Genomic DNA, 24908 nt, shown 5'->3' on the forward strand with positions numbered 1-24908 from the left:
TTGTCTAAAATCAGGCCGTGGATAATAAAAGATTAGTTTAAAAGGGAGCGAATGTTTAAAAGTGCCATGTTGATGGTGACAGGTGACTTACAGACTGTATGGGTGGACGGTTGATGTTTTGGGAAAGGTCTGAGGTTATTTAAATTCACAGAGTGAACATGGTGGGGTCTGGTTATGAGAATTGAGTGATGATAACAGGAATTGATGAATGGGTTGTGAAAACAGGGGGCCCAAGTCCAGTATTGTGTGTGTCAAAGGTGGAACTAAAAACATAGGAAGTGGGACCTGGGGGACATCATTCAGTGGGGGACTGGTCAGCCAAAGCATGTTTGAGGTGATGGGAGGAGAGTGTGGGTTTAGTGTGTTGTGCTCCATATGCAAGGTTGGCTGACAGTAGGCGAGCCCCGGCTCTGTTCAGGTGGAGACCGTCTGAAGTAAAAAGATGTCTCCTCTCCCAAAAAGCATCAGAATTGTCAACAAAGCCAACATTGTGGTAGCTGTATGCTGAGGAGAGCCAGGTGTTCAAACTGAGCAGCCTGCTGAAGCGGCCAATGCCCCTGCCACAGGTGGGGGTGGGGCCGGAGATAATGACCCTCAGCTGGTGCTGTAAGAGTTTGTTAAAAAGCTGCGTGAAGTCACGCTTTAAAAGCTCAGACTGTTGTCTGGGGGTGTCGTTGGTGCCCACATGTATGATGATCCTGTTTACCTGTGGGTGAGAGCTCAGGACGGCTGGGATTTTCTCAGTAATGTCAGAGACTGTGGCGCCAGGAAAACACAGGGTGAACGCCCCCCTCAGACGGACGTTTCTGACGAGGGAATCCCCGATGACGAGCGATCATATATCCAGCCAAAGCCTCAACGTCGCAGCTGCTCACAGCCAGCAGCTGGACACAGCTGGTCATAGACCATCCAAAATAAGCAATGAGCAACAATGCATCACGTCAATCTCTCCTTTTTGTGGTGTCTGCAGAGTCTTTCCTTAAGCTGACAGTTTAAGTGCAGTTACAAATATTGTCAAATCACACAGAGAAGTGACAGGGGGAGAAGTAAAACACCTTTGAACAACCACCTTCCTTAACTAGAAACCCACCATGTTTTGCTATATTTTTTCACATCTGCTTTTGTGTGACAGCATACAAGGCCTGTCAGCAGTGCAACAAATAAAACCTAAAACACTAGCATTTATTCCTTAAGCAGTGCCTTCAGCAACAGACTGTTACACCGTAAGTGTAGGCAGGAGCATTTCCACAGGTCCTTTATTCCAACGTCAGTCAGACTGTGCAGTGCCGCCTTATAAACTGCACTGGTCTACCTCTGTCACTGCTGCACTTCATCCTCTTACATACGCTTTCCAATTATGTGCAATAACTGTTACAACCTCATCCTCCTGTATATAGTCTTCATCAAAAAAGCCATCTTCTGTGTATTATGTTCTCTGCAAGTTTGCACTGTGTGTTTTCTGATTTACTCTTGCACTGCCTTCATACTTTTTCTTTTGGAGCTGCTGCACCGGTGAAATTTCCCCACTGTGGGATCAATATAAACTATCTTATCTTATCTTGTCTTGTCTTGTCTTGTCTGAAATGACGTAGAATGCAGTGCCTATTAAAAGTATTCACCCCACTTGGAGGTTTTCCACTTTTATTGCTTGTCAACATTCAATCATGATCAACTTAATTTGGCTTTCATTGATAGGAAATTACAACAAACAACTGTCAGAACGAGAAAGGAGACATTTTATAAAATGAAGTCAAACAGAAGTATAAAATGTAATATATGATTTCATAACTTTTTTTTTTATTTGGATGGGACAGTGCATACTAATGAGCACACAATCTCATAAAGTTTACACAAGGTTGCAGTAAATAAGCTGTATTTAGCACAAAGCTAATTTCCATCCATTGTCCCACACATGAAAGAAAAAAAGTACAGGGTTATAGATGGATAAAAGACAATACAGTAAAACAAAAACAATGACAATGTTGTTGCTGTAGGAACTGTACTGGGTTAAACCTACCCTGAAGTGCTTCTATTTGAGTAAAGTGCTTTCTAGGCAGAGCCTGCCATAAAGTGTATATAGTTTAAGAGCCTGTTTTTAAAACGTCTGGCATTAAAGTGGCTGAATTTCTCCATGTTCACAGGTTTGATTGTCACTCAGCCATGCCTTAGACTGTCCGTTAAAAATCACCGACGTGGAGCTTTCTCTGATAGCTATAAGTAAAATATTCCAGTTTGTGCAACCTTTAAAAGATAATCTGTGCAAAGGACTTTCTAAATTTTATTCACAATCAGCTCTAGTGGCTGACCTTGTGTTACTAATACCATTCTCTTTTTGATAAAATCCCCCAGGGGCAGTGGGGCCATCCCATTAATAGACTTATTCATTAAACAAGCAGTTTTAAATGATTTGAAGCTCTCAAAGCTTAGGAATCGATATTTCTTTAACACTGCACAATAATTAAATGGCTGTGGGTTTTTTTGTCAAACACCTTGATGGTGTTTTTATAAAGCTGTTCAATGGGTTTTAGAGCAGTGACGCGAGCAGATGAGCAGGGTAAGAAGCAGTACTAGATGTGAGAAAGGATCACGCAGAGGAGGTAGGATTTAGTGGCTTCTGTTGTTATAAAAGGTTGAATTTGTTTAAAATTTTGAAAATCAAATTTTAAACTATTCAGAGACACAGAGAGCTGAAAGTTACACATTTAGATCATCTGAGTGCAGTAAATGTGTCTTATATCCATCCATCCATTCTCTATACACCGTTTAATCCTCATCAGGGTCATGGGGGGTGTAGTCTATTCCAGCTGACTGAGGGTGAAAGTTCACCTGCACAGGTAACAGTCTATCACAGGGCTACACATAGAGACAATCAATCACACTCCCATTCACACCTACAGACAGTTTAGATTCACCAGTCAACCTCAGCATGTTTCCAGACTGTGTGAAAACCCACACTGCACAGGGAGAACATGCAAATTACAGACAGAAAGACGGGAGGCCCAGGCCAGGACACGAACCAGGGCTCTCCTAGCTGTGAGGCAACAGTGCTGACCACCATGGGTCTTACAGTGCTGTGAAAACCTGGGAAAATAGAATACATCCTGAAAAGCTCTTTGCACAATTTCAGTAAGACTTGAACCCCCTTTTTTAGAATATTAACACAGCTTACAAGTCCCACTGAATAGTAGCAAAATAGAAGAAGGATGGATGACTTTTTATAAGACCCAAAGACTGTTATATAACAATAATTAAAACACTTGCTCACAAGTTAAGATGATGGTAGAATTGTGAGTAACTTCAGATATTTGTTCACTTTAGGCCTCAGTTTGATAAATACTCTGTGCTTCATTTGATCATATAACTACATAAACCTCAGAACAGTGAAACACATTTGTGTGGATTATATGTTCATCTTCTGAATGAGTCGGTTTTTTTTACGGTCTTAGAACAAAAAGAGGATATCGTGCTGCAGATGAGGTTCAGAACAACAGCTGCAACAAAGTAAAGCACACATTTCACAGTTCAGTGAATGTACCAATTAGGATGAGGACAATGATGAGTGCAGTCCTGCTCAAGACATCAAAAGGCTTTGATTTGATCAGAGCAACAGAAGTGTTTGTAGAAAACAGAAAGACACGAATCATACGTATTTGTATGGGTACATTTACTGTGAATGGCATACCCGATGTGACTAGGAGAGCACACTTCAGTCTGGATTCACTTCATTGTTGTTGTTGAAGAGAATGACAAAGCATGTTGGTGACAAAGAGCGAGGGAGCATATAAGGGCCTCTGGTTTATGAGCGTTAAACCGACTAAAAATGGCAGCATCCAGCTTTTTGTAGCATTTGGACTTTTGTGTAAAATGTAAATGTGATGTGAAAAATAACTGCATCATTGAATTTCCTTTGCACCATGGCAACACTATACAGCTTATTTTAATCATCATCTGCCTACAAAGGAGTCAGTTACAAATGCAAACACTTCACATTTCAATTCAAATTTCAATTAAATTTTATTTATATAGCACCAATTACTATTCAGATTGTCTCCAGATACTTTACAGAACCCAAATGTCCTGAATATTCTCAGGAATGTGCTGAGTTTTAAATAACCAGCGCCTCGTTCTTTCAAACTTTTATTTATGGCAGCATTCAGAGCTGATGATCTGTTGCTATCCAGCAGCCTTTCCAGTAGCTTTCCCAGCCTGTGAGTGAGCGTGGTCTTTTTTTTCTTTGACGTTTGGGGGCTGGGGGGAGTTGGGCAGTGGTGGTTTGCATAGAAGAGAGGATGCTCCTCCTTCAAGCTTCAATAAGCAGCGTCACACTGCAACAGTCTGTCTGTCACTGCTGGGACTGACATCGAGGTAAGACGGCGTTTTCATTCATTATCACTGCTGGGTTTTTAATCTGCTTTCACCTCAGTTTGTGTACATTTTCTGACTCTACTTATATTAATTTCTAGACACATTCTTGACTACTTTTGTTGCTTTTTTGTGGTTTTCATTTTTCTTTTATCTTTGTGGCTCGGTGGGTAGAGTGGCTGTCTTGCAACCGAAGGGTTGCCAGTTCGATCCTTGGCCATGCTGGCTGTTATGTTTGTGTGTTTGAAAAATCTCAAAACAAATAAAATAGAGAAACATGAATAAAAAAAATAAATGTGATAAAATTTGGGCCAGTTAGAAAAGGTAAAGCAGACAGTTATTGAGACCATAGACAAAAAACTGATGTGAATGTTGTTATTTGCTAAAAGCTTGTGTTGATGGATTTGTTTCTCTAAAATGCCTTAAGACTTGTCAGTGAGGCAGCTTTGAAGGGTTTTGTCCTTTGTTAGAGTGAGAAGGTCCACTGATGAATAATGCATTATAAATGTGTGTGTGTGTGTGTGTGTGTGTGTGTGTGTGTGTGTGTGTGTGTGTGTGTGTGTGTGTGTGTGTGTGTGTGTGTGTGTGTGTGTGGCTAGCGGCTGCATGAGGTTGACCCTGGAGCCTGAACATCGACTGATGACACAAGAGAACAACCACTGTAAGAACAGAACTGTGCAGTTCTCTTTCACATAACAGAATCCTAATAACACACTGTTTCAATTCTCACGTTATAGTTTACATTTTGTTTCTAAGAAATTGTCTCAAACCAAAATGCCTCTGGATGCATCTGAACAGACAACCAATCAGAGGGAAACGTGTAGGAAAGCGCCTGGACAGCAGTCTCCTGTTTCTGTGCAGTCGTTTTATAAGACTGGCTCTGTTTAAGATGAACAGCTGTGACTGTGACAACCAGGGCTGGGTGGAAATCCGTTTCAATAACAAAATTAAATGTGAGTCCTCAGACTCATCTGTTTCCCAGGCAAATAAAAAATATTCTTAAAAGAAGGGGGGCAAAAAAGTAGGGCTGGGACTTTAACGTGTTTATTTTGATGAATTAATTACAGAAATAATTACCTTCCTCAGCCCCCTAATTTGTGGCACACTGGTAACACTGATGAACACTCTAGCACAGTAGGTGGCACCAATGAACCGAAAGTCTGTTTTCCAGCTGCGAAGAAGATCCACAGAGTGCACAAACATCAGACCAACATGATGGCTCGGTTACAAACGTTCTCTTTTATTATGAAAACAGTTCAGCAAAAAGTATTTCTGAAAGCATTTGAGATGAGGAATAATCTGCTGAATTTGTCCTTATCTTAGATCAGTGATGGCTGCTGTAGACATCTAACGAAACCTTTGCGATGTGTCGTTGAGTTTACAAAAAGTCTCAAAATGTTGAATATACTTGCTATAATGTCACTTTGAGCTTGTAGTGATCTGTGAATATAGTAGACAGATGAAAAATGCAGATAAATAGAAATGAAATAATTGTTTTTGTTTAAGTTTACATATATGTCTATTCATCCATTCAATCTTCAACTAAAATATATCTGAATTGTGTCAGATATTGCTATTTGACAAAAATGCGATTAATCACGATTATGTAATCACAAAGCCTCTGATAAATTAGATTTTTATTAATCGCATCCCACCACGAAACAAAATTAAGGCTTTTTCTTCTATTTTCAGTGAGTGATTGTTTTTCAGGAAGAGCTCAGAGATGCTGTCGCCCATTGGATCAGTTTATGTGACGCCATAAGCAAAGCTCGCTCCACACATCATCCAAACGCAACAAAACTGCTAAAGAGGATTTTAATAAGTCACTATATGTATATTAATTTAATTTTAACTGCAAACACAACTGTGAAGCTTTAAGAGTTTTACATAGAAGTCTTCTGAATGGAATTTTGTTCATTCAAGTGTTATCTGTTCGATGTTCTCTTGTAAGTCCGTCACTTCTATGGAGACGGCTGTGGTGCTGTAAGCTGACAGTGTAACAGTTTGTCTGGCTGTCTGACAGACCAGGAGACGCTGGACATTCTGGAGGACAGGAAGCCAGAGATGAAGAGTAATGAAGAGGAAGAGCACGGCAATCAGGAGGAGAGTCAGCTGAAGAAACCTCGCAGGAAGGACACACCTGTCCTCAGCTGTCCTCCACAAATACCAGGTCATTCACACAAACGCATTAGAGACTGTCAGAATCAACACATTCTGTGCAATCAAAAATGATGTTTATTTTAAATTGTAGGAACCATATTTTCACGATCATTTCAACAGGTGTCTTTGTGTGCACATTTTGCTTGTAGCTACAGTATATTCCATACATTTGTTACTGCCTCTCAAAACAACTCAAACACATTATTTTTTTCACACGACTGCGAGGAACAAACTTTTCAAAGCCTTCCAAACTACATTACCATTTAAAATGATTTTAGCATTTTCTGATTTTTCCATCAAGACATATAAACTTTAGTGAATGACTAAGAATAGTTCAGTTAAAATAAATGTTTTTGGAATATAGGAGGTCCTCAGTTTATGACGTCCTCGACCTACAGCCTTTTATCGTTAAGTTGGAACTGGTTACGTGGAACTAGTTGGCGGGCAGAGTGGATGAATACCAGTTGTACACCACCTTGGACTGTGCAAATTTGTGTCCTTCATTATGACCCCCAAGCCTAAGTCAGACTCTTCTGATGGCAGTGCTTCAAAGAAAAGCAAAGCCATCTCCGTAGAAGTGAAAATATGTAGAATAAATCACTCAAGTTGTAAAAACACTGCAACATATTCTGTAATCTTCTTGTAAAATGATTCATACATGCATAAAAATCATTGATATTCATGACTTTTCAGAAGAACTGATCATATCGTGGTGCACGGAACGGCTTTGTTTACGTTTTTGGAAGAGTTCCGACTTATGGCGAAAATCGACTTACATCAATCCATAGCAGTGGAACTCCGATGTAAGTGGAGGACCCGCTGGAAATACTTTTTAGAAGTAGTAAAGGAATAGGACAAATGTTTTCTTAGGGTTTTTAGTTATGACTGGTTGTCATCAGCTAATGACAACGGCTCAGTTTCCATCTGATGTCAGTTTGTAACAGTTGATAACAGGCTGTGGCTTATGAGAGAACAATCTGTTCAAAGATGGTCTCTCGTGTCTCATGTGAATGTCCTCCTTGATCTTTCTTTCTTTAACTCTGGTTGTCTCCTGCTTGGTTTTTCACCCTCTAAATGTAAATGACTGGACTGTTTTTGCTCTATCTTAATGTAAAGAAAAGCAAACTTGCAAAGAGTAGTCTGGCAAACCTGCAGGAGTGGACAGGCCAGTCTGATCAAAAGAAGAACTATTTTATACATGTTTTAAGACATATGACATTATTTGAGCCAAACATTACTGATCAGTTAATGTAACATTAACTTGATCCATGATCAAGGTGCATTTTTTCATTGTTTTTTCCTCCATATCTCATTATTCATTGTACAATGACAATAAAGGCATTCTATTCTATTCTATTCTATTCTATAATTCTATTCTATTCTCTCATTCTTGTGTGGACAAACGTACAGTAAAAACAGTACTACAAATTATTATTTTAACCAAAATGACAAAATGGCATAAAAACACACTGATTCTGGTACGGGTCATTTTTGACCCGCTTATGGAAGAGAGTGGAGTCTAATCACTGGAGTATCTAAAGGTTAGAGTAGCGATCAGAGAAAGCATAGTTTTCTGTAGAAGTAAACATCCTATGAGGAGACCAGCATTGAGCAGTTAGGAAGCTGCAATCAACATCACAGTGAAATGGTTTCTTCATTTTCAACTTGTTTTCCTTTTCTTTAGGTGCAACACTGCTGAGGACGCAGAAGCAGATCGTCCACTTAGAGGATGAGGAGAAAGATGTGAAGGATTAAACATTTATTTATTTGTCTTCATTTGGTTTTGGTCTGTTTATGTTTTTATGTTCACAGGCAAATAAATCTTGCTTAGACCAAACATTTCATTGTCAAATATCTCTGCTGCTCTTTCTTTACTCAAACAAAATACAACAGGCAGGTTTTGATTGTAAGAAACAAGTGCTTTAGTTCATCGGCTAACGCAATGACAACTGGAATTGCTGAATATATAGATTTGAGAGGTTGTATAGTCATGAGGACATCTTGAAGGTATTCTGTGGATACACGACAGATATGGAGATAAAACAGGTAGTATAGGATGTCACTGAAACAAAGAATTTGTCATTGAAAGTAAAATTTGTGATTGAAAAATTTTTTTACACTCAAATTTTTTTTTAACAAAGTCATGTTTTCAGTGACAACATCTGTCTCTGTGGTGTGAAGGGGAGGAGTCTGAGGGGAGGGACGATGAGAGCCTCATTTACATTCATTTGAAGTGTGGGGTCACTCAGGCAATTCCATGTTTTCCATGAAAACCACCTCTTTCATCCATGTGCTAACATAACTGAACAAGGGTTTTCTAACCATCAATGAGCCTTTCAGCACCATTAGCTAACACAATGTAGCATTAGAACACAGGAGTGATGGTTGCTGGAAATGTTCCTCTGTACCCCTATGGAGATATTCCATTAAAAATCAGCTGTTTACAGCTACAGTAGTCATTTACCACATTAACTATGTCTACACTGGATTTATCATTCATTTAATGTGATCTGCTTTTCTTTCAAAATGGGGACATTTCTAAGTGAGCCCAAAGTTTTGATCTGTAGTCTAAGTTCATGAAACTTTACAAGTGACACAATTTTGTCAGAACCTGACACTTTCTTATTGTCAGTATTACAGACCAAGATGTGTGTGTGTGTGTGTGTGTGTATATATATATATATATATATATATATATATATATATACACACACATGTGGACAAAATTGTTGGTACCCCTCAGTTAAAGAAGGAAAAACCCACAATTCTCACTGAAATCACTTGAAACTCACAAAAGTAACAATAAATAAAAATTTATTGAAAATTAAATAATCAAAAACAGCCATTACTTTTGAATTGTTGATTAACATAATTATTTAAAAAAACAAACTAATGAAACAGGCCTGGACAAAAATGATGGTACCTCTATAAAAGATTAAAAACTATTTGACCAGAGTGACATGATTAACTCAGGTGTGTCATTTAATTGACATCACAGGTGTTTCCAAACTCATAATCAGTCAGTCTGCCTATTTAAAGGGAGACAAGTAGTCACCCTGCTGTTTGGTGAAAAGGTGTGTACCACACTGAACATGGACAACAGAAAGCGAAGGAGAGAATTGTCCCAGGACATCCGAAAAAAAATGATAGACAAACATCTTAAAGGTAAAGGCTATAAGACCATCTCTAAACAGCTTGAAGTTCCTGTGACAACAGTGGCTCATATTATTCAGAAGTTCAAGACCCACGGGACAGTAGCCAACCTCCCTGGACGTGGCCGCAAGAGGAAAATTGATGACAAATTGAAGAGACGGATCGTTGGAATTGTATCCAAAGAGCCCAGAGCAACCTCCAAAGAAATTAAAGGTGAACTCCAAGGCCAAGGTACATCAGTGTCAGATCGCACCATTCGTCGTTGTTTGAGCCAAAGTGGACTTCATGGGAGACGACCAAGGAGGACACCACTGCTGAAAAAAACTCATAAAAAAGCCAGACTGGAATTTGCAAAAATGCATGTTGACAAGCCACAAAGCTTCTGGGAGAATGTCCTTTGGACAGATGAGACCAAACTGGAGCTTTTTGGTAAGGCACATCAACTCTATGTTCATAGACTCAAAAACCAAGCATACGAAGAAAAGAACACTGTCCCTACGGTGAAACATGGAGGAGGCTCAGTAATGTTTTGGGGCTGCTTTGCTGCATCTGGCACAGGGTGTCTTGAAAGTGTGCAAGGTACGATGAAATCTGAAGACTATCAAGGCATTCTGGAGAGAAATGTGCTGCCTAGTGTCAGAAAGCTTGGTCTCAGTCGCAGGTCATGGGCCTTCCAACAGGACAACGATCCAAAACACACAGCCAAAAACACCCAAGAATGGCTGAGAGAAAAGCGTTGGACTATTCTAAAGTGGCCTTCTATGAGCCCAGATCTGAATCCCATTGAACATATGTGGAAGGAGCTGAAACATGCCATTTGGAGAAGACACCCATCAAACCTGAGACAACTGGAGCTGTTTGCTCATGAGGAGTGGGCCAAAATACCTGTTGACAGCTGCAGAACGCTCATTGACAAATACAGAAATCGTTCAATTGCAGTGATTGCCTCAAAAGGTTGTGCAACAAAATATTAAGTTATGGGTACCATCATTTTTGTCCAGCCCTATTTCATTAGTTTGTTTTTTTTAAATAATTATGTTAATCAACAATTCAAAAGTGATGGCTGATTTTGATTATTTAATTTTCAATAAATTTTTATTTATTGTTACTTTTGTGAGTTTCAAGTGATTTCAGTGAGAATTGTGGGTTTTTCCTTCTTTAACTGAGGGGTACCAACAATTTTGTCCACGTGTGTATATATCGCCCTCCATAATTATTGGCACCCCTGGTTAAGATGTGTTGAACGTCTTAAAATAAATCCAATTTTTATTGCAGAAGCATACTCTCACACTGAAAATTGCAGAAAAATGTATTATAGAAGATTAGGTGCAGTTTTGTTGGCAAAAGGGGGTTGTACAAAGTATGGACATCAGGGGTGCTAATAATTGTGACACACATGATTTGATGTAAAAGAATTATTTCTTAATGTGTGATTTTTTTCCCCACTGAATAAATGCGCATGACTTAAAGGTTGGATTTTTCTGTTTTTTTCATTGTGGTCCTATATTATTTAGAAAAAAACCTGAATTTACAGTATTAGAAGCTAAAGAACACATCTTAACCAGGGGTGCCAATAATTATGGATGGTACTGTATATACATTCATGTTTACATACATAATTTAATACTATTCTGTACATGTGTTTACCTCTGAGTTTATATTTCAGTTCAGTATAAATCTGACATTAAAATGAACAATTCTATATTTAGACATGACATGTTTTCACAATGTTACAACAAAATGAATAAGGGGCAAAGATGAGCATACAGTTACAATACCCTATACAGGACGGAAATTAGACTTAAGATCAACTGGACACCGGGCTGCAATATGCAGGAATAAACACAGACAGGTTACACAGATTACTTTCGGCAGCGTAGGGAGATGTGCTGCAGTCTCCTGGCTCTGGCCCTGGCATCAATAGGCCGTATGTTGGTGACCTTTGACTTGACCAGCCGGTAATAGCTGGCACAGTAGCTGGGCTTCTTGCAGTACTGAATCAGAGGGCAATCAGACTGACAGTCTGAAGAAACAAACGAAACCCAAGTTAGCACAGAATCACATTCCAGCTGTGGGTCCATGTGTGCACGTGTAATTTTAGTCGTGACAACTTCTTGCAACTACCTTTTGCAAAATCTTATAAATGCAAGTTTTGGGTGGATCATTCAGCTATGTTAGTTAGAAAATGTATCATTTTATATCGCTGACATCAGTTGTCACCTCCTCCTCCTGTTTTTCTTGCCTGCTATCTATCTACCCATCTTCTATCCACCACTTCATCCTGTGGAGGACTGCAGGGAACTGGAGCTTTCCCAGATAACTTCAGATCACCAGTCCATCACAGAGCTGTCTTGGTATGGGCTTCCTTAATTTTTTGGCTGATGGAGTTTCATATTGTTCCTTGAAATAGTAACTTTTCAAAATGAAGAATGTAATATCTGTAACTGAAGTGGTGGTCAGAGCAAATAGCAATATCATAATATGATTAAATCTAATCAAATTTATTTATAAACCACTTTAAAACAAGCAGAGTTGATATCCACATTATCAGTATACTGGAGAACAAATCTGGATTAACTAGTAATTATAGACTATCAATCAAATGAATTTAGTGGATTATGAAGTGTCAGCACTCGATTAACTGCACTAGTTCCACTGTGTTGTGATGCTGCTACTGCTGCTTCTATGTGTGGCTACCGGTTGTCTTCTTCTTCTTTTGTGTCATTAGCGGTGATCCTGCAGACCCACCTGGACTTCTGTCTCCTTCCTCCTTGTTCGGCTGCTGTTTGTCTTCCTGCCTCCTGTTCTCCACTTCCTTTTGACTCTCCACATCTACTTTCATGTTCTCCTGACTAGTGTTGGCTCTGTCAGCAGCACTCGTGGACTCTTTTTCCTCTTTTGCCATGTTGTCTTCCTGGTCATCCTCGCCTGCCACCTCCTTTTTCTCCAGGTCTACCAAAGCACATATACATAAGGACAGACAACCATTTACAAACACATTTACAACTCAGATGGACAATGACTCTGTCCTGCCAACTGACAGTCATTAAAACAGCCGTATTTAATGCCCTGGGAATGAGAATCTGTTGAACATGGATGGTTAAGAACTGTGAAAGGAAGTCAGAACACCTGGAGGAAAGCATTGCATGCTACATCCCAAAAGATCCAAACCAGCTGGCAGGTTCAAACCCTAGAACCTTTTTGTTGTGAGGTGTCTTGTTCTAAGATCTGTCTTTGAAAATATAGGTCTTAAACAAAGATTGAAAAGAACCTTGTAAAGAAAGTTTTAGTTGAGTGCACATAACATGTCATCGTGTCTACCTCGGGCTGCCTGGGCCTTCCATGCCTCTCTGTTGTGATGGATCTCTCGGCTCCACGTACCCTTGAAGTTCTTGAAGTCCACTGTGGTGAGAGAGCCGCTACCTTCTGATCCTGTATTCTTCACACTGGAATGTGCTCCATCACTGCCACCAATACTGTTGATACTGCAGACAGGATTCAGACATTAACATGTACACGTGTACCAGCTGTTAAATAGTGGAAGTACACTACCGTTCTTATGTTTAAGAATAGATACATGGTAGGAATGACTACTAGAAGTAAAGACGGGTGGTTTCTGAACAGACATGCTTTCAATCCTCCTCTTGTGGCCCCACTCTGACATCTAGTGTTGATATGATATATGGCTGAATATGTCTCATTTTGACCTTCACAGATGACCTGAATGGAGTGTAAACTACTCTACAAGCATTTCTGACAGGGTGTACTTATATGCTATATTGAACATGTAACAGCATAGCATGAACCACACAATGTTAATAATGAAAAGTTCAGTCAAATTCAAAATAACAGTAAAAACATAAACATAGTGATGTAATAAGTCCAACAGTAACAACAATGTGAGGAAGATGCCAGTCAAAAGCTGTCCAAAAATACTTCAACAAAGAGAGTGGGTCCTGAATCTGTATGGACTTTAATGACCGACATCCTTTTCTCGTGATAAACCCGAGGCAAAAGCAGAGTGACAATGTGATTGAGTTGTAGGTAAAAACATCAGAGAAAAAGCCAGATATTTCACATGTGTGCCTCAAATAACTATTTCAATAAAGTAGTTCCAAAATCAAAGCATGGTGTGAGCTGGTGTACTGCTATGACTTACTAAAACACTGATTGGTGGAAAGCGGCTACGCTGACACTTTCTATGCACCACACCCTCTCTGTCTAAAACAAAAAGCTAGCAAACTAATTGAACAAGCCTTCCTTTGCCTAGAAGTATGCTACAGTAATATGTTAGGTTACCTGAAACAACTGGCATTACAAAGTGAAAATAACGAAAAAGAAGACCTAAACTGACAGCCTATGTGAAGCAGTCATGATGGTATCTCGACTTGGCTGTGCTATCTTCATCACTTCATCAATCAAGTCAAAGGTCATTCAAGTCCATTTCAGATATTGGAAATGGAACACTGCCGACTTCATCAATCTGTAAAAGTGACGACTTTCTAGTCATTCAGACAAAGGTCACTTTTCCAGTATTTGTTATTCATAGACGATAGACAAAACACAAAGGGCTGCACAATGCATAATTATGCCGTATCATTAACCACGCCTGACGTACGTCAGCAGGGTTACTGCGTTCGCTTCGGTATCTGGCTGAGTAAGTATATACATACTTACCCAGCCAGATACCGAAGCGAACGCAGTAACCCTGGGTGTGTATGTCCGCTCCAATATCTCTGCAAGTTCTGAAGTCAGGATAATCAAACTTGGCACTGAAGATCAATTTAAGGTCCCCTGCTCAGTTGTGGAGTTACAGGTCAGCAGATCAAGTAGGAAGGGATATACGTAGGATGATCAAAATTGATACAGAGTATCATGCATGGGCGTGGTTCTGCCCTCTACTGGGGGCTCGTCTAGTTTCCATTACAGACTTAAACAAAACTAATAATGGCTGATCAAACTTTAGATTATTTGTCTAAGTAAAGACACACAGGCCTACCCAGCCTGATTCACTGTTCCTTCTCTCGAAGTCAGTTTATAATTGTAGGAACTGAATGACGCTACCGGTGCAAATGTGCAGAACTCTATTTGTTTTAAGACACACATAAACTGCTGCCTAAATCTGCAGGTAATAAATTCAAAAGAAACGGTTCTAAATAGCTGAAATACAGCACCCTCCATAATTATTGGCACCCCTGGTTAAGATGTGTTCTTTAGCTTCTAATAAATTCAGTTTTTTTCTAAATAATATAGGATCACAATGAAAAAACAGGAAAATCCAAGCTTTAATTCAAGTGCATTTATTCAGTGGGGGGAAAAAAAATCACACATTAAGATTTTTTTTTTTTTTACATCAAATCATGTGTGCCACATTTATTAGCACCCCTGATGTCCATACTTTGTACAACCCCCTTTTGCCAAAAAAACAGCAGCTAATCTTCTCCTATAATACATTTTTCTACAATTTTCAGTGTGAGAGTATGCTTCTGCAATAAAAAAGAATTTATTTTAAGGTTTTCAACACATCTTAACCAGGGGTGCCAATAATTATGGAGGGCGCTGTATACAAATTTCAGCTCCTGTTAATGTGTTATGACAGAAAAAATTGGATTATATAAATTTAGTTTTATTATTATGGACATTTCATTTTGTAGCCTAATTGATTAGAAACAGTAGGAAAATGAGTCAGAAATGTGTGTTATCCTCTCACACAAGTGAAGTACACGCTCTGTGTGATTCTTTGGAAGAATACTGATGGCTAAATGTAGAAAAATCCTTTCCTAAATTACTTCACATATTTCGAGGACGTGAGGTCGTCACATCCAGTTGCTGTCAAATTAATGAATGGAGTGCATGTCTGGAAGAAGCTGTTTTTGAGTGCATATAGTTGCAGATGTTTTGTGATTTGCATCCTAATATTCACATATTATTAAATCTCTGCAGGCCTGCACAGTTTCAGTATCCACACACATTTTCTAACAATATTTCTGTAATGATACTCCCTATGCAACGTTAGTGTCAAGAGTGTCACAAAGGACACGAGTCACCTGGAGTGTCTGAAGCTGGCCAGTCCGAAACAAGACGCCTCCTCAATAAGTGGTGTTACAATCTTCTCAATCATTTCTGCCAACACAGTGAATGTTGGCTCCACGATGAAGTCAATGAATCCTGCAGGAAACAGCCACCATTCCACAGTAAGAAAGACTTTTTAACCTCTTCTTGCTCTTGTTAGCATGAAATAAATGAATATATTAAGACAGAATTGATAGTTTGAAAAAATAACAAAACCATCAGAGACATCAAAAGCATTTTAACATAAATTGATTTATGGATGCAAACGATCAGCATGGGTAAACAGGAGAATTAGCTGGACTTAAGTAACATTAATGAATGAGACTGTCATTTTCCCCACAAAGCTTCACTCAGCAACTGATATTAACAAAGTCAGAACATGTTTCTAGAAGTTTTTCATATTTATTAAAAATCAAAGAACTTAAATATCTTACTAAAAAATGTTCAGACCATCAATTCCTTAATTTCCTTTCTCACCAAACAGAACTTTATATTATATTTGTGTGAATCTGCAAGTTTTGATGTCAGTGTTAGATTTATTTGTATTGCACTTTTAAAGGCCTATGGCCAACCAAAGTGCTTTACAGTAAAATAAATCATCAACAATATGAGAACAATAAAAGCAGACAATATGATGAGTTGGTTGTGGGCAAAATATTTCATTCTACTGGACAGAACCTTTCAAGCTTGAGCAACATGGTGCTATAGGGTTTAACCAGAAACCAGACCTCAACACAGGTAGCAGCAGAGCCGGGTGTTTGGTTGAGAAACGCTGAAGAGTTCTGCCCAGAGTTAAACATCTCCCTGATCAGATCAGATAGACCTCTGAGGATTCTGTTTAGGGTGATTTTGTTGTTATGAGGTTATTTTTGAAGAATGACAGGAAGAGGGGGCAGCAAAGCCTCATGGGTGTAAGGCGAACTCAGGCCACTGTGTCAGGCACAAGAGGATGCCTACATATAATAATTCCTTTCGCAGTTAATAAATTTAATTTGGCTAAAATTCACTGTCTTTTTGGACAGGAATTGTGCCACACAGAGGATGCACTGTGTCACACATTTTCTACCCAAAATGTTTTGGGTTTCATTGCTGCCATAAGATATGGACAACTGGCAGTCAACTTTAGAGGCCATCAAGGCTTCTTACTTTTTCCACATAAAAAAATTACAGTTATTGATGTTTTTGTTGTTCTAAATAATTTAAAAAGTAAATTTTTCTTTTGATTGTATTCATCTAACTATTATTAAAACACAGAAAAGACTGACATTAGGGGGTTTAATTTGCAAAGTGGACGTGAGAAAATAAAAGATGTTGACACACACAAGAAACTGAAATAAAGATATTAAAAGGCAATGTTAGTATAATTATAAGAATATGTAATATTTTTTAAAAAATCAATTATAACAAATGTCCTGGAAACCTGAATGGCCCTAATAATAGGAATGAGTCACATTTATTAAACATGTTTTTAATGTTTTCTGCGTCGTTTCACGGGCAGCATTGTCGCCACACAGCGAGAAAATCGTTGGTTTGAATTTCGAATGGGGTCTGTGTGCGTTGAATCCTTTGGTGCAATTTGGATAGTCAATACAGATTTCAGCTCAAAACTTTGCAAAAAAAACTAAAATACGGACTTTCATATTTTAACTGTAAAAAATGAAGACACAGTGTTGTCATGGTTACAGTGATGCCGTGCTGGCAGCTATATCTTGAAATGGGAAATCCTTAACAAAGCCAAGGATCCAGACTATAAGCTGCATCGCTGCCAGAATCTAATCACTTGGTTCTTGTGTCATTTCTGATCTTCACAGAAAATTTCATCCTAATCCGTTTGTCCATTTTTGAGTGATGTTGCACACAGACAGTCAAACAGACTCACGGACAAACGTACGCCGATCATCGCATATCTCCGCCGTTCGTTGGCGGAGTAAATATACTGAACAGAAGAGTCAGGCCTATTTTTGTACCTTACCTATTTGGGACTGGGCCACCATGGTTGATTTGCGGTCACAGAGAGGAGAGAAAGGTAGACCCAGCTCTGCCTCTCTATCACCCTGAAAACAAATTTTAAATTATATCAGAAATGTCCAACAACACATTTTACATATACACACGTGGACAAAATTGTTGGTACCCCTCAGTTAAAGAAGGAAAAACCCACAATTCTCACTGAAATCACTTGAAACTCACAAAAGTAACAATAAATAAAAATTTATTGAAAATTAAATAATCAAAATCAGCCATCACTTTTGAATTGTTGATTAACATAATTATTTAAAAAAAACAAACTAATGAAATAGGGCTGGACAAAAATGATGGTACCCATAACTTAATATTTTTTGCACAACCTATTGAGGCAATCACTGCAATTAAACGATTTCTGTATTTGTCAATGAGCGTTCTGCAGCTGTCAACAGGTATTTTGGCCCACTCCTCATGAGCAAACAGCTCCAGTTGTCTCAGGTTTGATGGGTGTCTTCTCCAAATGGCATGTTTCAGCTCCTTCCACATATGTTCAATGGGATTCAGATCTGGGCTCATAGAAGGCCACTTTAGAATAGTCCAACGCTTTTCTCTCAGCCATTCTTGGGTGTTTTTGGCTGTGTGTTTTGGATCGTTGTCCTGTTGGAAGACCCATGACCTGCGACTGAGACCAAGCTTTCTGACACTAGGCAGCACATTTCTCTCCAGAATGCCTTGATAGTCTTCAGATTTCATCGTACCTTGCACACTTTCAAGACACCCTGTGCCAGATGCAGCAAAGCAGCCCCAAAACATTACTGAGCCTCCTCCATGTTTCACCGTAGGGACAGTGTTCTTTTCTTCGTATGCTTGGTTTTTGAGTCTATGAACATAGAGTTGATGTGCCTTACCAAAAAGCTCCAGTTTGGTCTCATCTGTCCAAAGGACATTCTCCCAGAAGCTTTGTGGCTTGTCAACATGCATTTTTGCAAATTCCAGTCTGGCTTTGTTATGAGTTTTTTTCAGCAGTGGTGTCCTCCTTGGTCGTCTCCCATGAAGTCCACTTTGGCTCAAACAACGACGAATGGTGCGATCTGACACTGATGTACCTTGGCCTTGGAGTTCACCTTTAATTTCTTTGGAGGTTGCTCTGGGCTCTTTGGATACAATTCGAATGATCCGTCTCTTCAATTTGTCATCAATTTTCCTCTTGCGGCCACGTCCAGGGAGGTTGGCTACTGTCCCGTGGGTCTTGAACTTCTGAATAATATGAGCCACTGTTGTCACAGGAACTTCAAGCTGTTTAGAGATGGTCTTATAGCTTTTACCTTTAAGATGTTTGTCTATCATTTTTTTTCTGATGTCCTGGGACAATTCTCTCCTTCGCTTTCTGTTGTCCATGTTCAGTGTGGTACACACCTTTTCACCAAACAGCAGGGTGACTACTTGTCTCCCTTTAAATAGGCAGACTGACTGATTATGAGTTTGGAAACACCTGTGATGTCAATTAAATGACACACCTGAGTTAATCATGTCACTCTGGTCAAATAGTTTTCAATCTTTTATAGAGGTACCATCATTTTTGTCCAGGCCTGTTTCATTAGTTTGTTTTTTTAAATAATTATGTTAATCAACAATTCAAAAGTAATGGCTGTTTTTGATTATTTAATTTTCAGTAAATTTTTATTTATTGTTACTTTTGTGAGTTTCAAGTGATTTCAGTGAGAATTGTGGGTTTTTCCTTCTTTAACTGAGGGGTACCAACAATTTTGTCCACGTGTGTAATAAAATGTGTTGTTGTATATTAATGAGGCTGTAATTAATGACATAAGTGTCTTGTTTTAGCCCCCACTTGGACATCTAGTTGTGGTAACTGAAATACTAATTATGAAAAACAACACGTTTAAATGATCCACAAACTGCCACGTTGTGCTTATTATTTGTTAAACAGTAAAGCATGAAGTAAAGATTGACTTTACTGGTGACAACCTGTCTGAAGAACTCCTCCAGCAGGGAGGTGGTCCAGCGGTGATGGAGGTCCCAGCATTTGGCAGGATGGCTGATGTCAGCAGTGTGCAGCAGCAGGGATAGGGCCTTTGGTTTGTCAATCCTGCAAATAGAGTCTAATCAATCACTGCTGACCTGCTGTCAGACACTGAACCTCCTCCTGTGTGTCCAGCACTGGTGTCAAGATCCTCTCCTCACCCTCTTCCTACCTGGCATCCCAAATATCCTATCTGTCTCCCTCCTTTTTCTCTCCCTCTTTTACTCTCCTCTGCACCTCCCTCCTTTTTCTCTCCCTCTCTTGCTCTCTTCTCCCTATCTCTCTGCTCTCCCTCCTCAGCGCTTCACCTGAGTTGAGTGTGGCCTCACAGCTGCTGCCACTCAGGTGATTAGCTTCACCGTGAGACCCGGACAGCTGAAACTGATTGCCATGATCACATCTGCTGCAATAAAGACCGGCTGAACCTTTCACACCCTGCCAGATTGTTGAACTTGACGACCTGTCAGTATGTTCTGGCCAACTTCAAAGGTATGTTGCAAAATTGGAGGTTCTAACATCTCATTGTTTCTGCTCTGCCCAGACTCCGGCTGCCCGGGTTCTCTCCTACCCAGTCCCCTTGGAACTCATCAGAAAATCATTTGGCTCCCGTCTTTCTCCCCTGGACTCCCGGCTCCACGCGTCTGTCTCCCTCCTTCATCTGCCGCCAGCTGTCAGGAACTCACCCATCTCCATAACCCATTCATCCAACAATTAAAAACTGTTTCATTCCACCCAGCTCTGGTCATGTGGCTCTCTGCTCGGGTCCAGATTTCTGGATTCGTGACAACTGAATTTTCAGGTACAGGTTCAACCCAGGGTATCCTGTCACATGTGCTTCTAATAATGTACACGGACTATTAGAGATTGTCTTAGGAAGGCAGTTATGTTGTGAAGTTTTCCAATGGCACTGCCTTCTTTCTTCTTCAGGACCCAGACTTAGACCATGGTGATTCTACAGTTTCATTTATCAGACGTTTTTTATTCAAAGTGCCGTAGATCAACACAAGCAAGGATCTAGTCACGAGAAAACAACCTGAATAAGAGTCATGAAACAAGTTCAGGATCTTGGTGCATGGAGGGAGTACAGAGGATTTTATCTTTTTTGTCAAGTGCAAAGGTGTACAGTGAAGAGCAGGGTGTTTGTCTCTTAAGACTGAGAGCGAGTCTGCAGATGGAACAGAGTCTGGTAACTCGTGAAATGGTGTGATAGAACCGTCCAGTCAAAAACAAAAGGATTGATTATTCATTTTAGGCAGATTAGTAGTGCAATGGAAAACAAGCACTCTACACCATTAAAAGGTTGAAATTGTAGATTTCTACAAGTATCTTTGCACTTTGTTGGATTCAGAGCTAAAGTTTGAAAACACAGAACTAATTGATAAATGGGCTTAGGAAAGCATTCGTATAATGCACAAACTTAATTCTTCATATGTCTGTGATACAATTTTTTTTTTTTTTTTTAACTTTCATTAATGAATTAAGTCTATTATTCCTGTTGCTAATAAGCTAGATCAATGCCTGACTTACCATTTGAACCTGCTACTAGTTTTGGGACACCTTGGTTACACAAATGCAATCCTCAGATCGACTAGCAACAAGAATTTGTGACTGCCTGGAGCCCCCAATGTTCTCAAGAGGGCCTCCGTTCTGCTCTCATCCCTGCAAATCCTTTTCCAGTTGCTTCCCAGAAACCAGTGAACCTGGGCTTGGAACCTCAAGAATACCATGACCTAGCTCCAGTCTCTCCCTACCTCCACACTATCACTTTGCCATCAACCTCTTCCTGGCACCACACTCCACTATTTGCCTATACAACCTCTCCAAGCCTAAGCACCAAGCCATGGAGACAACATGCATGACTCCCTAGTGGCTGGAATCCCTAGTCTGGGCAGTAGGGACAACTGCAGAGATTTCTAGGCTTTGCTTTCTTTATCGTCAGTTCATCCTGACGATAAACTGATGATTAGCAAGGGGGGGACAGACTGCTCTCACTTCAACTCAAACCCTATCTTTGGACCCCTGAAGCAGACCAAGCCTTCCTGAACCTGAAGGAATGGTTTGTCTTAACCCCCATCCTGATTCAGCCGGACCCTAGTCTATAATTCATTGTTGCAGTGAATGCTTCGGACACAGGAGATACATCCCGATGCCTTCTTCTCCCACCAGCTGTCTCCAGCTGAGCACAACTATGATATTGAGAACTGAGAGCCATCAGCAGTAAAATTGGGGGTGGAAGAGTAGAGGCATTGGCTGGAAGGTGCTGAGGACCTGTTTATTATCTGGACCGAATGAATTTTCAGCAGGACACTATCTTTCAGCAGGTTCAACTTCAACCTCACCTACCAACCCAGTTCCGACAACATCAAGCCCGACACCCTCTCTTGACAATTCTCCCCCACTGAGACATCCTGTGACCCAGAACCAATCCTCCCAAAGAGCTGCCACATCACCAACCTCACCTGGGAAAGAGAGGCACAAGTCAGGAGAGTATTGGAGCAACACCCTGATCCATGTATGCATCCTATTAATCTCTTGTTTATTCCTAACCCCGTCCAGTCTCAAGTTTTGCAGTGGATCCATACCTCCTGTGTTGCCTACCACCTGGGAGTCAGCTGGACTCTGGAGGTCCTTCGATGGAAGTTCTGGTGACAAACCATGCCAGTGGTTCATGGCAGCCTGTCCAGTATCTGCCTGCAACAAGACGTCCAACCAGCCCAGCACAGGCCTCCTGCAGCCCTTGCCAATTCCCAATCATCCCTGGTCGAGTATCGCCATGGATTTTGTGACCGGCCTACTGGCCTCACAAGGCAACACTACTATCCTCAATGTGGTACACCGGTGCTCCAAGGCGGCCCACTTCATTGCTCTGCCGAAGCTGCCATCTGCCAGAGAGATGGCAGAGGCCTTCATCCAGCATGTGTTCAGGCTCCATGGAATTCACAAGGACAGCATCTTGGATTGGGAACCCTTGTTTAGTTTCGAGGTATGGAAGACTTTCTGTACTAACTTTGGTGCTACTGTCAGCCTAACTTTCAGTTTCCATCCACAGTCCAATGGCCAAATCGAAAGAACCAGTCAGTCCATGGAGACCTTCCTTCCTTGTGTGGCATCCAGGAACCCCAGTGATTGGACTAACTGGTTAATGTGGGTAGAATATGCACACAACTCCTTAACCAGCGCCTCTTCTGGACTTCAGTGTTCTCTGGGTTATCAGCCACCCCTGTTTCTCCTTTCGTCTGGCATTTTAACTGTATCTGGTTGTCTGTTGATGTTTGATGTGCTGACTTGGAAAGCCACCCATTAATTGCCCTTTGGGATAAATAAAGCTGTCTGAATTTAACTGAATTGAACATTTGACCTACACATTTTCTCTGCAGTCTATTACACATGACAGCTGTGTAAATTAATTTCTTAAAATCTACTACTCACGACTCAGGCTGCTGCAAAAAGCTTTTCATGGCTTTGATTTGCTGGAAGTGGCAGGACATGTCAGTGGCCAACACCATCTCCACTACCAGAGTTCGCAGTTCCCTGACAGAGTGAATCAGAGTAAAATGTCAGCAACTTCTGGAATGGATTGAACATTCTTGTTTACATGACACAGCAACCTTAATGGTACTTTAGTCCTGTTCAACATGAGGAAATGTTAGCAGATTAGATTATTTGCTAAAAATCAATATCTAAACATTGTCACTGTTAGCAAGTTTGCATGCAGTTGCAAGCAATGCAGTAGCTCAAATTACTGCTGTACAGCAAAGGGATGATATTTAATACAAAATATATAGATTGCTTCCTCTCACCTCCAGTCATCTTTGGAAAGATTAGTGAGGATGTTCATTTCGCCATCACTCTGAAGAAGACGATAGGCAGCACTGACATGGTGGTTCTCCAGCACAGCTCGGTCATTGTACAGCAAGGCAGTGTCTGATCTGCAAATCCAACATAGCTACAGTCATCTTAGCTTTTTCTGATTACAATGAAAATGATACACTGCATTTTGTTCACTCATCTGTGAAGTGAACATTTAAGTTAATTAAAAGCTCCTGTCCATATAAAGGATGCAGCTTTCCCATTAAAATGTTTTCCACATGTAATTCACACAGAAATGAAGAAGCAGAACAGATTTTTAGAATATGTTCTCTCCTGCAGCTGTGTTTTGTCCTCTCTGCAGGTATCTATGGATCTGAGGCACGTCTTTGATTCAAAGTTACCAGCCTCACCAACATCCATAGTGTTTATTGGTCTCTCAAGCTTTTTTTTGTCTAGTTTATGTTTTCCATCTCTTATTCTGTTCTACCTTCCCTTCCAGCCCTAGTTGTGAATTGATGCAATATAAACAAAAAACAGAACCAAACTGATGTGACTTGAATTGAATTGAAATAGTTTCTGGTTGTGTAACTCACAAAATGATCCAAGAAGAACTGGCACCAGGCAACAAGCCAAAGAGCATGAATTTCATGAAAGCATTATTTCACACAGTTTTGGTCTTACTGATATATTTAGATCTAAGAGACAGTGTTGGGCTGTTGACAAAGCTTTCACAATAGACCAGGGTCAGTCCATATACATTACTTATTTGCATTACGTTGTTTTTCAAAGTTGATGTAATGACAACATGTCACAGAAAATGTTACTTTTGTGCAATCACCAAATTGTGCTTGTTTGGTTCCACAGTGTAAATAAGAAGGAACACGAAGAGATCCCAGGGGATCACACAAGGTAGAGGAACACAAATGGTGAACGGGCCTCCAAGCACTACACAGATGGACATACACACGTGGACAAAATTGTTGGTACCCCTCAGTTAAAGAAGGAAAAACCCACAATTCTCACTGAAATCACTTGAAACTCACAAAAGTAACAATAAATAAAAATTTATTGAAAATTAAATAATCAAAATCAGCCATCACTTTTGAATTGTTGATTAACATAATTATTTAAAAAAACAAACTAATGAAATAGGGCTGGACAAAAATGATGGTACCCATAACTTAATATTTTGTTGCACAACCTTTTGAGGCAATCACTGCAATTAAACGATTTCTGTATTTGTCAGTGAGCGTTCTGCAGCTGTCAACAGGTATTTTGGCCCACTCCTCATGAGCAAACAGCTCCAGTTGTCTCAGGTTTGATGGGTGTCTTCTCCAAATGGCAT

At 40.0% G+C, this 24908-nt stretch overlaps 2 protein-coding genes across 2 annotated transcripts in view; one reads left to right on the top strand and one right to left on the bottom strand.

Annotated features, from left to right (window-relative positions):
- Nucleotides 1-685: 685 nt before the first annotated feature.
- Nucleotides 686-8361, top strand: ppp1r17 (protein phosphatase 1 regulatory subunit 17). The gene is made up of 5 exons (XM_051940429.1): nucleotides 686-779; nucleotides 4218-4365; nucleotides 4962-5023; nucleotides 6386-6532; nucleotides 8207-8361. Exons 1-5 carry the CDS (start codon nucleotides 686-688, stop codon nucleotides 8275-8277), a joined length of 522 nt encoding a protein of 173 aa, XP_051796389.1. The 3' UTR covers nucleotides 8278-8361.
- Nucleotides 8362-10644: 2283 nt separating this feature from the next.
- Nucleotides 10645-24908, bottom strand: part of pde1ca (phosphodiesterase 1C, calmodulin-dependent a) — a gene marked incomplete at its 5' end in the record, with an annotated part of 43223 nt that continues 28959 nt past the window's right edge. Inside the window, 8 exon segments of the mRNA XM_022204826.2 lie at nucleotides 10645-11698; nucleotides 12424-12627; nucleotides 12997-13160; nucleotides 15723-15843; nucleotides 17720-17801; nucleotides 19699-19819; nucleotides 23183-23284; nucleotides 23554-23682. Coding sequence (XP_022060518.2) covers nucleotides 11538-11698; nucleotides 12424-12627; nucleotides 12997-13160; nucleotides 15723-15843; nucleotides 17720-17801; nucleotides 19699-19819; nucleotides 23183-23284; nucleotides 23554-23682 — 1084 coding nt within the window.

The sequence above is a fragment of the Acanthochromis polyacanthus genome, chromosome 20 (assembly GCF_021347895.1).
Source record: "Acanthochromis polyacanthus isolate Apoly-LR-REF ecotype Palm Island chromosome 20, KAUST_Apoly_ChrSc, whole genome shotgun sequence".
In the NCBI taxonomy this organism is placed as follows: Eukaryota; Metazoa; Chordata; class Actinopteri; family Pomacentridae; genus Acanthochromis; species Acanthochromis polyacanthus.

Bases quoted from the DNA above. Each gene is read 5' to 3' on its own strand.
- ppp1r17 (XM_051940429.1), top strand. From the start codon at position 686: ATGTATGATGATCCTGTTTACCTGTGGGTGAGAGCTCAGGACGGCTGG. The intron at 780-4,217 runs GTGAACGCCCCC...CCTGTGAGTGAG, and splicing joins TGGCGCCAGGAAAACACAGG to CGTGGTCTTTTTTTTCTTTG. The intron at 4,366-4,961 runs GTAAGACGGCGT...GTGTGTGGCTAG, and splicing joins CTGCTGGGACTGACATCGAG to CGGCTGCATGAGGTTGACCC.